The following is a 14,229-nucleotide window of genomic DNA, read 5'->3' as shown; positions in this document are numbered from 1 at the left end:
AAGAAGAATGAATATGCATGAATAAGTAAGAAGAATCAAGCTGAGTGCTGGAAACAGAAAAACAAACTATGGCAGAATTTTTTCACTCCTATCAGTTTATCATGGTGTCAGTTATCATTCAAAAGAAGGAAAAAAACCCCACAATTAATCCAAAATGCAAATCTAGGCAAATGGAACATATCTTAACACATTGAATGGTCCATAAAGATTCCAGTAAAGCTTCCACTTTGGGAAAGCCATTTATACTACTATAGTATAACCTTTTTCCTACTTAGTACAATAAAATGTAAACACAGATATAATTAGAAGAAACTGTGAAAAAGGTTCATGATTTTCTTGATAGAGAGCATAACGAGTCCTTTTCATTGTTGTGTTATTTGCTACTCTTTCTTTATTACTTGTACTAGACCAGATGCTACGAAAAACAATTACAGAATTCAGTGGCATTATCCAAGAAGACACTAGTGACCAGCACCCCACATGCTTGCATGTGTAGCCTAAAAATAACTTTCCTATCCTATTACTTGGGAAAAAAACATAAAGCAATATAAAACTAGGACTAACATTTAACAAGAAATTAAGCCTCCCTTCCACCAGAGTTGTCCTTGGCTGCTATTGCGTTAACGTGTTTTGTACTCATATTTCTTTCTTTCCTGTCTCTCATTGCTGATTTACATAAATTCATGCCAGACTTGAGCTGGTGCAGACTCCTAACAAAGACACTGGACAGTACAAGCTTCCTATGCTCACTGAAATACTTCATTCTACAAAGACTGCAAAGCAGGATACCAGTATTAATTTAACTTCAAATAGCTTTCTACTCATGATAAATTTCAATTCTCAGATAAACCCAAGAATGTGATGTCAAATATATGTAATAGAATTATTTTTCAGTACAACAGCAGACCTAGTGATATTTATGTATTTGGTTGAATCAAGTGATATCTATATATTTCCAATAAAGTCCATGGGAGGTATATATTATTCTATTTTACAGGTTCAGGGAAGTTATAGAATACAGAGAGCACAGAACTTGCCAAGACTACTTAAAGTTTATCAGCAACAAGAATATGCATTTCTCGACTTCAGGTAAATCAAAAGAATCTCACACCTACCTGAGTTACAGTCATCTATAAGCAACTCACCATTTAAAATAATTTTCTATATCTGGGTGACAGCACAGATATTGCCAAGCCTAAAGTACTACATTCAGATTTTGCTGTGGTGATCTCCACATCCCACCTCTGCCTTCTGTTTTTCTCTCTGCAGAAAAGAATACTGTACCCTGAGATTTCCTCAGGCAGGTGGGTCTTTTGACTTTTTTCAGTTAAAATTAGACTTTATCAAAGACTGTAAATTTGTCCGGATTAACTTCTTTTGACTGAAGCACATTAGGATGTGCTCACTGGAGCAGCAGAGTGGAGAAGCAGTATTCATGGGTATAGTGCAGAGGGGGAAGAAATTATAAACACCTGGGGGACAATAACCTCTTCAGTGGTACTGTTAGAATCCCAGAAAGTATAGTGCACAAACCAGAATCTGTAGACCAGCTTTAAGGAAAGGTATGTATTGTGCTAGGAGGACAATTTACCTGGTTAGCACTGCACTAACCTGAACCCTGAACAATTGTTAAGTGAATGCTCACTGTGAGAAAGGCCAGCCAACTGAACAAGAAGAGTGCTAAGAGCACAGGTTGAAGGTCAATTACAAGTTTCAAAGAAGAGGAGGAAAAGTGATTGATTTACTTCTCATCCATGGACTCTAAGGCAGCCTCTCACAATCAGTAAGTGAATGTAAATCAGAAAAACAAGAACACCATTTAGCAGGGTAGCTAGTGTGCAAATTACCACTGGTATAACTCTGTGTGATAACAATACGGTCACATCACAACTCAGTTTACAGTAATTTATCTATTTTTCTGTATTCCACTTACAACTGTTAATTCCAGAACTGCAAGCACTGTCCCCTTGTGAATAAAGTCACCTGCAAATATAAAGTGACCAAATAACTATCGGTTCTACCTGCAATACTCCTTAGTGATGTAGGCTGCTAAATATTAAATGATACTTTCTTGCAGCTCAAAAAAAAAAAGCCTGTGCAAACCTAAAATTAGCACATCCCCCTCCTCCAAGGTGTTTTATCCATTCCTTTAAAATATTCACATCAACCTGAATATGAATTAAATGTGGCTGCTCTTCTTTGTCCTCTTTTAAACAAAATCTGCATTTCAAAGGAAATAGACATTTTTTTTTGTTGGATAATGAAGAGAGCATCTGCCTATCTTCCTTTTGTGTTTCATGTTTCATATCTCCTCTTTTCAATTTTTCTTCTTAAATCCCTTAATTTGGCTGGCAAGAAATGCATTGTCCAAATAGGCACATATTATAAACAATCAGAGTGTCTGTTTTCTAATTTGTATAGTACTTCAAGATGATACCTATAGCTATATCATGGAATAGTTAAAGCTGGAAATGACCTCTGGAGACCATCTAGTCCAACTCCCTCTGCTCAAAGCAGGGTCCACTAAAGCAAGTTGTTCAACATAGAAATAAAAGAGTGTTGCTTTTGTTTATGCTTTTATACTACAGAGCAGGCTCATTCTTTGATTGTATTAGGATCCTATATAGCTACAGGCACAAAAGCTCCATAAGAAATAATTCCCTTCTTTCCCATGTTAAAAAAAAAAAAAAAAAAAAAAAACCAAAAAAACAAAAACAAAAACAAAAACAAAAAAAAACCCCAAAAAACTATTCAACAAAAGACTACAGCACTATACATAAAAAAGTAACTACAATTACAGATATGCTCAGTCGTCACAGAGTGTCTATTTCACCACAGAACAGAAGCACCAGAACAAAAGTAACACTAGAGATAAATTAAATGATACTGTCATAAAAAGCCACCAAACTGCTGTGTTTTAAGGGTTGGCCAAGGCCATGATGGGGGAATGCTTCAGTGTGGCTACGCCTGGAACAGGCACTACTTGAGGATGAACTTTTAATGAATTAGCTACTGGACAAAAAGATAAATAAAGAAATATCAGGCATTTAGTAATTTTTGTTTCTTGCAATTCTGCCTAACTAGATGTACCAGTCACTAACAGATACTTAATCTATTTTAAATAGCAACAAGCAGTCTAGTGTCATCCTAGTATTTCAGACAGACATAATTCTTCAGCAAGATAGAGTTTATACATGTATAGACATTTTATCTGGACATTCTTTCAAACAGCACTCTATAGGTTCTAGGCTACACCAGAGGCTGTAATCCTCTGCAAGTATTTCTGCATCAACAAGGAAAAGCAAATCATGAAGTAGTAAGAACTACTCCAAGTAGAGCACCACTGTTTAGCTTCAGAATTACACTACCTGCAAAGATGGTACTGCAAGTTCAATGAACTTCAGTGCTGTTACCACACTGACACTTTTACACTGGCTTCCCTGGGGACTGGATTTTTACCTGAAAAACACGGTAGAGAAAGCATGTACAAGTATCTCTGAATTGAAGCCCAAGTGGAGAAATCTATGATGGATAATCACCAATCCACAATCATACAAAAATTTAACAGATTTCTAGCTTTTCACTGCAACCTCTCACTGCATAGTCTCTTTTTTAAATAGTTTTCTCTCAGAATATCCTGATGGTTGTCATTATTTTGGAAGCCTGGTTCCACTCGAGAACAAATATGGCCATTTTGAACATATGCTTGACTAGTCATGCTTTATAAAAACATATACTCTAAACAAAAAATGAAAATCAGATGATTTGCCAACTGGATTGCAAGCAAAAAAATAGAGTTTTAAAATATTGTGTTATGTTAAAGAAACAAGCGGAGAAAAAACTCACAGGAATTTGGTATTTACCAAGATGAGCAGTTTGTTTTACTCATTTCAAAAGCTCGAAGAGAGGCAGAAGTCCCAAACAAATTTCAAAAATTGCATAAAGCCACAATTTTCCTAGTGTTCCACAGGCGATCCTCCCCCCTAGTATAAAAGCAACATTTTGTGAAGCAGCAAAAAAAAAAAAAAAGAGTAGATACAGAGAGAAAAACTTAAATCTGCACTTAGAACCAACTAAAACTCACAGTTTTCAAACAAAAATCTTCTCTTCTGGGGAGAAAAGGATGCCTCCACTTATCTGAATGAAATACTGGACTCAAGGAAAGTAGTTAAATTTTTTCAGGGAAGCGATACTGCAGGATGGAACCTGAGAGATAAGTTGAGATGATGTGTAGGACATCTGCAAGTAGAAAATGTCAAATGTTTGTGCTTCTTTTCTTCCTTTTCACAGCAGCTCTAATGATCAAAGGCCCATGCTTGTAAATGCTAGCAAAGTCATGACAAAGGTTAAGACTAATCCACATATTTGAAGAATCAAAAGATTCTCCAAACATACAGCCCTTTAGAATTAGAATTTAAGCAAGTGGAAAGCAGGAGAGATTAGCATCTTTGAGAATTGTGCATTTCTACTTAGGTAGATGCTTGTTCACATAGATAACACAGCAGAAATACAAGGGAAAATGTTCTCTCTCCCAGACACCAGTTTCAACTTGATGTTATTTTTTAAAAGCTCAGACATGGGACAAGACTTGAAATATGAATTCTGCATAAAACCTGATATTTAGTAAAAACATCCACCATAAACCAGTCACAGAGAATGAATATGTGTGTATTATCCAAGCTGTAGCCTGCAACTTCCAAACAGAAAAATTGCAAGTTTGAGGCCTACTTGCAAAATCTTCAATTTGAAGGATGTAATTCCTGGATGAAGACTTTGTATGACTGCAGTTTCTTGAGTTTCACCAAAATTTTACTTGGATACAAAGTAAGGAAATACCCAGGAAATTGTTGTGCTGGATTTGTTTGCTGAGAGCTGTGACCAAGTAAAAGCCTCTGGATTCAGGTCTCAAGAAAAGCCTCGTGGGCCAGGTAATTGAATGTCACTGCCAATATCAATCCACTTGCTTCAGGGAGAATAAAAAAACCATTTTCAAATAAATATATAGGAACAAATACACCGCTCTCACAATCTGCTTCCTGCATTACAAATCTCAGGCATTCAATGGACAAGTTCAGACAATAGAAACTTGTGAAAAAAGCAGGGGAAGTTCCACTGCTTTCACTAAAAGTCAGTAACTATGGTACCAAAACAGATTTAGATAATTAGCATCTTGAAAACTTACCACATTATGATATGTTTTCCTTATCATAACATTATCAGATCTAGAAATATCTAAAAATTCTAATATGCCACATAAAGGCTGACTAAGGGGATCAGGCTGCTTTATCTACATTTGGACTGAAACTCTCGTTTGTTTCACAATTTTCTTTCAGATTTCTGACACATTTTTATAATTTCTATCTCTATAAATCAAGCATCATTAATGTATTTGCCACATATTTTGCAGATAGAATACAATAGGATATTAATTTTTAAAAACAACCTTTTTTTCGGAGATCCAATTGCATGTCCTGATGTTCTCTACTGAAAGGCCCAAGCAAAAAAAAAAGAACCTGTTAAGATTCTCATCCTTTTAAAGAAATGAAAAGAATAAATCCACTGAAGGTTGCTTCTTAATGTGTTTTTCCTTAAATTAGGGTTAGGGAATGTTGGAGGGGAGCAGTGTTGTGTCCCCCTCACCCCTTGTTTTTCTTTGTGGGAACATGCTATTGTACAATAAAAATGTCTTTTCAGTAATTTGTCATCTGCTTTGAAATCATTCCTTTCAATATAACCTTTTGTTAACATCAGGCAAGAGAACACATCTCCTTCTGCAGAAAGACACAAATTAAATTTCTAGTCCACACTGGGAGGATGAATTCTACTGAAAAATCATCTTTCACGAGCACTAACACAGTTGAAAGATGAAGATATTTGACACACTTGTATTGTACCTTGTATAAAAGTTTGAGTTAGTACAAATTATCACATTTGTATTCCCAAGCTTAAATTCAGTACCACAAGCTCCTCCTAAAACTGGTATAATTTGACAAATAAATGTTGAACTTCATACTTTCACAAAACTACTTCTGCTTATTCACTTTATGTGTACATATGTATTGAAGAGGAGAAAGCAAATAGAGTGTATTTTGACTTAGAATTTAAAATCATGTCTTCTTTTCACCTATTCCAATGTTCCCTGTGAAGTGACAGCACTATCATAACCCTTATTTCCAAACAATTTCATATTATTGGAAGCCCTTCATTAAACAGAGACTGCAAGCTTGGACTTTTGTGACTGTCCTATCACCCATATTTCACTAAGTCTGAAGGAAGTTTACAAACCTACTTCTATGCAGAAAAATGTCCCTCTGCTTTTAGTGGTCAGATATTTCAACTACTTCTCATGTCCCAATGTGCAGAGACCATGCTGCTAATGCCTACACTTGTGCATATAAATCTCTAATCTGTCAATCCAGTTGCCTGTGAATAGTCTATTTAGGTTGGGTTTAAAGCAGTGGGAAGTCGACCTACACGAGAGAGTTCCCTTGTAAAGTGACCGGAGGTCAGTGTTATTATCTCTGTAGGCTACCAATGGTGCATTTGTTCCACCCTGTGTATGAGTCATTCATTTATAATAAGCTCCACTGAGCTTTGAAAGTGCTGGGAGGGATGGGTACAGAAGCTTATCTTCTGTCAATTGGCTGAAGTGTAAGACGACTCCCAAAAGAGATGTCCTCAGTATTTAACTGCTCAACTAGAAGATGATTTAACTTTGTTATAAATAAATTAGAGACCTTACACCCAAATCCCAGTAGAAGTATGCTGTAATCCCACTTTCTATTCAGACTGCCACTTAGCCATATAGTTCCCCCACTTTTGAAGTTCTCACTGTTTATAAATATCTGTTGAAGATGCGTATTGTAAATAGCAACTTCCCATTAAAAGCAAAAATAGTTACAAAAGCCAGTTTAAGCAATTAAAGTACAACTACATTATCCAGATGTACTTCCAGACCCATTAATTTATCTTTCAAAAATAGAATTTAAATAATGCAAACAAAACAAGCTCAGTATTCAACTGAAAGTAAGTTATATACAGATTTAGGTTCAAATTTTCCAGATGTAAAACTTCCATATGGTTTCAACACAGTAGAACATTTCTCTTCTATAGGTTTCTTCAGGGAGTGAGAGAGGAAGGTGAAAGGAAAACACAATAAAACCAAACCATTTCAGCATTCCTGCAATCACTGACATTTGTAAATGGCTGTGGGATTCATGCAAAAAACTATTCTCCTACTCAACATATTTGTAAAACATATTTACATACAGCTATTTATAAATTTTAATACAGAAGAAGTGTCGTTTAAATGTTTCATACACTATTCTTACAAGGCACTCTTGTTAGTCTTGGAATTCCTTCCACAATTTAGCTGCTGCTGTTTTTTCCTAACTTATTCCATCTCTCTGAGGTCTCTCCTTAGAAGCCTATCTACCTGTTATCTTTACAAGATGTGGCATTTTTAGATGGTGGACTATAAAACTAAGGAGAAGTTAGTTAAAGCTTTCTTAATACAAGAGACAAAGGTGTCAAGACACATAAATTTCTGTGGCTTTGTCTTGAAAAGATACGGAGTAATACAACTTGTCAGCTTGACAATTCTTCCAGGCTTTGTTTACTGTTCTTGCAACATTCACACAAAATGAGATCACCAATCAGACAAGGTCAGAATATCATGCTATCCAAATGCTGGATAAAATATAGCACTGAGCATGCAAACTGAATGTCATACATCATTACAGAGGAGCTCAGATTACTGTAGGCACACAGTATCATGCTTCAGTAGTAGTTGGATTTAATGCAACACCTACCACTTTGACAGACCACCCCAAAATAACTACATATATAATTCATTTAAATTAAAAAATGTTTTTATTTCCTTTAATAGCATTATGGAATCATGAACAAAATGCATAATCATTTTCTGAGTATCCATCTTTTCCATTTCGCAATACATTTCTGAATCTTATTCACGTCCTTTCCTTGTTATGTGATGCCCACTTGCAATTCAAGTACCAAATGCGGAGTCATTTGCAAAGCTGAAACAGTAGAATACAAACAAGGGGCGGAAAGGTCAAAACAGGCCTGACATCTTTACAGGCCTGTCTTCTCACTGACAGATTTCCCAAAACACACGGTGCTTCTTGTTAAGCAAGTGTCACCAGTTTCTTTATTGTCTTCTTCCAAGGTGTTAAACAGCTCTGTACTGTTTGATAACCTGTCATCACCCAACAAATGTTAGCAATAAAGAAAGAATGCACCAGCTTTCCATGACAGCATAATAAAACATACTCAAAGATAAAACTAAAATAAAAAGTACAACTATATTGAGGTTTTTCAGCCTTTCCCCAGGAAAAACCGCAAAAAATCAAACTGTAATGCACTTAAAATGTCACCTCAGACTAACTGATCAATCAAGTGAATTTCTGTGCAAACATAAAACACACTTGCCACACACGCAACTGTTTGACTTGCACTGACCTACCCAGAAAACTGACAGCTGTGGGGGTAACAAACTTCCAAATTATTACAATATGACATTCTCTTTCTTTCTTCAATTCCATGGTGAATTACATTTTTTTTGTTTGTTTTAATAAGAGCTAGACAATTAAAACCAAAACTCATTTTTATAAGAAGAGGAAGGTGTGGTGGGCAGATGGCAGAGGTGCAAAATGCCTCCACTAGGATCCTGCTGGCAGGGCAGGAATGGTCCCTGACATTTGTTGGTAAATATGCAAGTATGTGATCTGCCTACACTACTATGCTGCCTGTTCATTGCTCTTTAATCACCCTGCTGTGCCCTTACTTTTTTTTTTTTTTTTTTAAACAGAGTACCATGAAGGTCTTTAAACATTTTTATTTAATCTGCCAAAAGCAGTTTAACTAGCCACTAAGTGTGCACCATACAAGTCACTAACCCATTTAAATCAGTATTACATCCAACAACCTTCCTACCATAGAACCAGTAAAAAGGGGGAAGAAAAGCTGAATTTCTAATTAATTCAATCTTCCCCTATTCATGGTTAAAAACATTAACGTATATGAATAGTGTTTGTAAATCTATTTTGCTGTTGATATTGTCAGGATAAAAATCCTTAAAGTACTGCCTATAGATAAACCCACTTCCTTACAATAATTACTTTCAAGTGTATTATAAAGTAAATTTGCATAGTGTTGGAATAATGAGGACAAATAAGACTTTCCCTGAAGATGATGATGACCTACTTACTTACCATTTAAGGAATTAAAGTCCTCAATCTGCAATACTTTCAAACGCTTATTAAACCTAGAAAACATGAGATTCTGATGATTTTTTGCACCACTATTATTATTTAACAAAAAATGGATTTTCCACAATAAAGCTACACCAATTTAGTTTTCCTGGTTTCAGTTTATTTAACGAGGGGGTAGAAATTAAAAGGAAAAAATAACGCAAGAATGCTACCAACTAAATATCTTTAAAAAAAAAAACCACTCATTTTTTATTCAAATGTGTTATTTAACTATAGATTAATTTTAAAACATTCAGTTATGAAACAAAAAAATTTAATTCACCTTTTGAAGAAAATAAGCAATTTAAAGGGGCTTATTTTCTGTATCATGGCCCCAATAAAAACATGGTTTACAATTATCATAGGAGTTGTATTTGAGACAAAGTGAAACATGACTTGGGATAAGGAAATTGTAAAGCAGGAACAGCTGAACTCCACAGAAACACAATACTTCTGTCATGCAGATACTTTCAACAATAAATAGGAAAGGAAAATAGAACACTAATAATATAGATCACCAGTGGAATGATGTTGGAGAGTTTCTATGAAAAAAACAATGTTTCTTTAAGAAATATTTGCTGAGCCAATGATCTTCCAAGGTGGCCAAGACAGGTTTGGTAGTGTCTTCATTGATTTAAATACTTACACATCAGCTCTATTGTCTCAGTGCTTCTTCACAGATATAAATCCTAACATTTCAAAAATCATGCCCAAAAAACTGCAATTCCTCCCTTGCTCCTGGCCCTTTAGGAGCTTTTGACCTGCCTCCTGGTGGGTGAATAATGATATCCTCAGATATCACTCAACAATATGGTCCAGAACCAAACAAAAGTTAACAAGTGTAGCCAGACTGAGCTCTGCCTGCTGGGTCTGACCATGCCTCCCATGAGCATTCCTGCAGGCAAGCTTGGGTAGTTCTCCTCCCAATAAACTGCATGGACCAGGCCAGGGATGTGTGTGGTGCTCTGCATTTTGTTCTTAAGCCAAACTGAAAATATTCCAGATTCAGGAAAAGCAATATGTGAGAATCCATCTAATGCTAAAGCCTCATTTAACTGGACAGAAGTTTAAAAAATTATGTAATGGTAAGTACTGTTTAACCAATATTTTGTTGTTTACTAGGGTTAACAGAGTGGTCATATTTATGTAAAACAAAATTATTTCCCTCCTGAAGATGTTCAAAGTTCAATGAGTAATATTGCAGCTAAATGTTTCACATAAACCAAAAAACAGAAAATGTTTCATTCCTAATATGAAACCACTTTAAAATTTGATTCTTTATTCCTAGCTCTGGAAAATTTCTACTATTTTTGGAGGGTGCAGTTCAGATCCCAAGTGCTGTAACAAGTTTTATTTTCCTGTTCATATCCTGATTTATTGTGGATATTGAAATTTAATGGATTTTGGATATAACAATATCACATCTATGAGAAAAATAAACATAGCCAGCTGTATTCTTTATTCAAAATCAGAAGCTGCAAACTCTGACATTTCTTGGAACCCATGGGTTTTATAACTTAAACCAAACAGAATATTACATATATTTGGGAAAAGATCCTTGTTCATAACTTGGTCTTCTGGTTCACACTCCAAAGGAAAAAAAAAATCCTTTACAGATTTAATTACAGCAATCCTTTAATTTCTAAACGTATAAGCTGAAAACATCTACCTGAAACAAGAAATCTATTTGTACACATACACCAGCATCAAAACAGTACAAGGCTGAATAGTTATCCATGTCTTCTTTCATTTCAGTGTGGTGGATCCTGGTGGCATTCCTGCATGGGCAACTCCTTACGTTGAACATTAACCCAAAATACTGCATCACATCTTCCATAGGGATTAAATGTATATGTCAACATTCAATAGATATGGCTATGAATTTCCTTTTCCCTTTACACCCCAAGTAACTGTTCACTTGTTTAAAATGAGGATGCAGATCAATTGTAAATCAGATTGCAGGAAGTAGCCTTTAGAACACTGCAGACTTCAGAAAGTTTATAGTATCAGAAAAAAGGTCCAAATATGTTCCTGTCACTATCTCCATATTGGGACTTCTATCTGTACAGATATGTGCTTCCACTGTGCACGTAAATTCCTCAGGCCATCGAAATAGCTAAAAATATTTGATATGACTGAGATCAGAATGTATGCTTGTAATCCATATAGTAGATGTGAATATTATGGAAGAATTGTCAGAACCAGCTACCTTTCTGACCCATTAACCTGAGACTGTACCCCAAACTGACTTTAAGTGGAACTTTTTAAGGAAACTCAATAAGGAGATCTACTTAAAATTCATAGCACAAAACCCACTCTTTAACACTGCATCCTTTCAGAAGCATTTTGTCTGTTGTGCGTAGAGAGTTATTCTAATATATGGTCAGTGCCAAATGGCAATCAACTCTTTAGTGGCTGATTAAAAATCACAGTCAGTGTCACAAAATATAATCTGCAATTTCTTTTTAAGGATGGATGATGCTTCTGTGCTCAGACAGCTTTCCAATTCTTTGCAGGCACTCAAAAGTAGAAAAGAGTCATAGCTCTCATTCTAGCTTAATGCTTTCCTTACACTTCAGTGAATGTGTGGAGAAAAGGGCACTTGCATCCCTGCCTGTCTGCCTCAAAGACAATTGCCTCCCTCTCAGCACAGTAACTCCATCTACCTAAGCACACTTTTATATCTCCTTCAATATTAGAGTAATGGAGACACTCCAAGGGAGGTCACTTGAAAAAGCACAATCTTAACTTACAGATGGGTATAAAGCTTGTTGAAAGTCAGTATTCCTTACTTCACTGGATTTTGAATAATGCCCTTGGTCTAGTCAAGCAAAACTGTTTTTAAGTCACGGTTAAGATATCGACATATGTCCCTATCCAGTGGCTTGAATGTATTTTATTACTACATTAAAGGTCAATGCAAGAACATTTTGTCTTTGTCACTTAACTAGAGCTGTATTTGACCTAACTCTGAAATTATCTCCCACAAGAGGAGAAAAGGACCATACATTTGAACAGACTATTACAGCCTGTTTTGCACTACAAATTAATTAGGTTAATGAAATGTAACGTAATAGGATAAAATTAAGATTGTCATTTCAACTGCAAATTTATAAATTTTGTACAGATTATCTTTCTTATTTATGAGCTATTAAAATTTCCTAATAGTAATTCAGGCAGCTGAGCTTTGGGAACTAAGATTGTATTTGGGAAATCAAAATCTCAAATACACTTTCACGTCACATATTTCCCTCTGCATACAGCATACAAAGTTATTGAAAGACAAGACAAAAGTACGTACAAGCTTTGAGCAGTCTGAGTAGTAAGAGACCTGCTAAAACTGAAGATTTAGAAAGATAAAGCTGTTGCTTGTTTTCAAGAAGATTTACTACTAATTCTCCTTTAGTATCAGTAGTAGCATCTGTCTTTATTGTCTGACCAGTGTTGCTCCAATGATAATCATCCCTCTGCTAGATGTTAATCAACTGCTTTTAAGATGACAAAAATTTACAGCTGATTAGACTACATAGCGGCATTGGTATTTCAAAAGTTTCTTGGAAGGGATTATTTTTGTGCTCAAATACCTCTAAATAAAGGATTCTGCAGTCTGAATATCCCTGGATTTTGAAGAGTGTTCACTGAAGCAGATAAAGCTAAGTTAAAGAAGCATTTAGTGCTTCAGCACGCCAGCTTCAATAATATCTGTTGTGTTTATATGTGAGCACCCCCATGCACACATTTCTCCCTTTAGCTGCAGTGTATGTCTGTATACCACAGCGTGTGCAGATTTAAAGTTTAAAGCCAGCACTTGCTTTTCTGAGAACAGAATTGAGACTGCTATGCTATTACTCTCAAAGCCAGTGTTGGCGCAATTTAGTCATTAATGACAACTTTGTGTCCTTTCTCTGTGAAAGAGGGTTACTTAATCTTCAGCTGGTTATGCTCAACATTGGCTCAGTTTGCTCAGTATTCAGTTCAAATTTCAAACAGCACAGTGATCAAACTTGATTACCTCCCTAAAACAGATACAACTGGCCAAAAGAGCAAGCTCCAAAAGAACCAAGTTTTCTGTAAACCCATGCTGAAGATCAATGAGAACCTCAGCAGAATTCTGCATTAACAAAAACCTGGGCTACAGGGACATAAAACAAATCTGATCCTTTCCTCCCTATCCCTCATAAGGGCTCTGTCAGTCGTGATAATCTTTTAGCAAGGGAAAAAAGAAAGTAACTTGATTCTAACCATTTTTACTAGAGACAGAAAGTTATCAGCAGCATCATTCACAGTGAAGGCCAAGTAAAACACCTTCCATAGAGTCCTGAGGTCTATTCTTCCAAGCAAAAAAATTTAAGGTGAACAAAACAGTAAGCAGCAAGAGCTGAGAAGCCAAAACTAGCATTCTGAAAAGGACATATCCTTTAGGTTGCACAGTATCACACAAAAATAAGTAATAGGGCTTAAGTACTTTTTTTCTTGCCCAGCAGTAGGTTATTCCAGACCTACAGGTTTACTCCTCTATTTACTTATCTATTGAGAATCTAGCTGGTAACACAAGTATTAGACTGGAAGAATGACTGATGTGATCAAATACAGCAACTGTAAAGAATATGAACTTACCTCATGTTCATTTATTTCATGTTCTAACACAACTCTTTTTTCAATACCCCAAAAAATAAAACTTGATATTTACAAATATAGAGCAATACATCAGAGTATTACAGGGTACTGCAAATATTGTTTGAATTTTAATTCTGTTTGTTAGATCTCAAGGCCCTTAGGAAGAAAGGGATTCCTGTAATCACAACACACTTATACACTAATGCTTTCGTATAAACATAAACACTGAATCACAAAGCTTTCTTCTATTTCTCCAAACACAAATATCCAGAAACTTCAGTCACCCTATTTATTAACTAGTACAGCTTTAATCATCTAACCACTATGGTTCTCTCAGCTC

The 14,229-nt window shown here is 35.6% G+C and overlaps 1 protein-coding gene across 6 annotated transcripts in view; it reads right to left on the bottom strand.

Annotated features, from left to right (window-relative positions):
- ANOS1 (anosmin 1) overlaps window positions 1-14,229 on the bottom strand; it is a gene marked incomplete at its 5' end in the record, with an annotated part of 132,372 nt that overhangs the window by 84,491 nt on the left and 33,652 nt on the right. For 2 of the 6 annotated variants that reach the window (XM_083855888.1, XM_083855887.1), the window contains one exon: window positions 9,234-9,286. The exons of 3 other annotated variants lie outside the window; for them this stretch is intronic. In XM_083855888.1, coding sequence (XP_083712014.1) covers window positions 9,234-9,236 — 3 coding nt within the window. Of the gene's footprint in view, window positions 1-1,145; window positions 1,268-9,233; window positions 9,287-14,229 lie in introns of those variants that run through there. One more of the 6 variants, XM_083855889.1, reaches the window with a different exon arrangement.

The sequence above is a fragment of the Zosterops lateralis genome (genome assembly GCF_965231275.1).
Source record: "Zosterops lateralis genome assembly, chromosome: 2".
In the NCBI taxonomy this organism is placed as follows: domain Eukaryota; kingdom Metazoa; phylum Chordata; class Aves; order Passeriformes; family Zosteropidae; genus Zosterops; species Zosterops lateralis.
The sequence above is the reverse complement of the archived record's forward strand: the minus strand, read 5'-3'. Positions and strand labels throughout refer to the sequence as shown.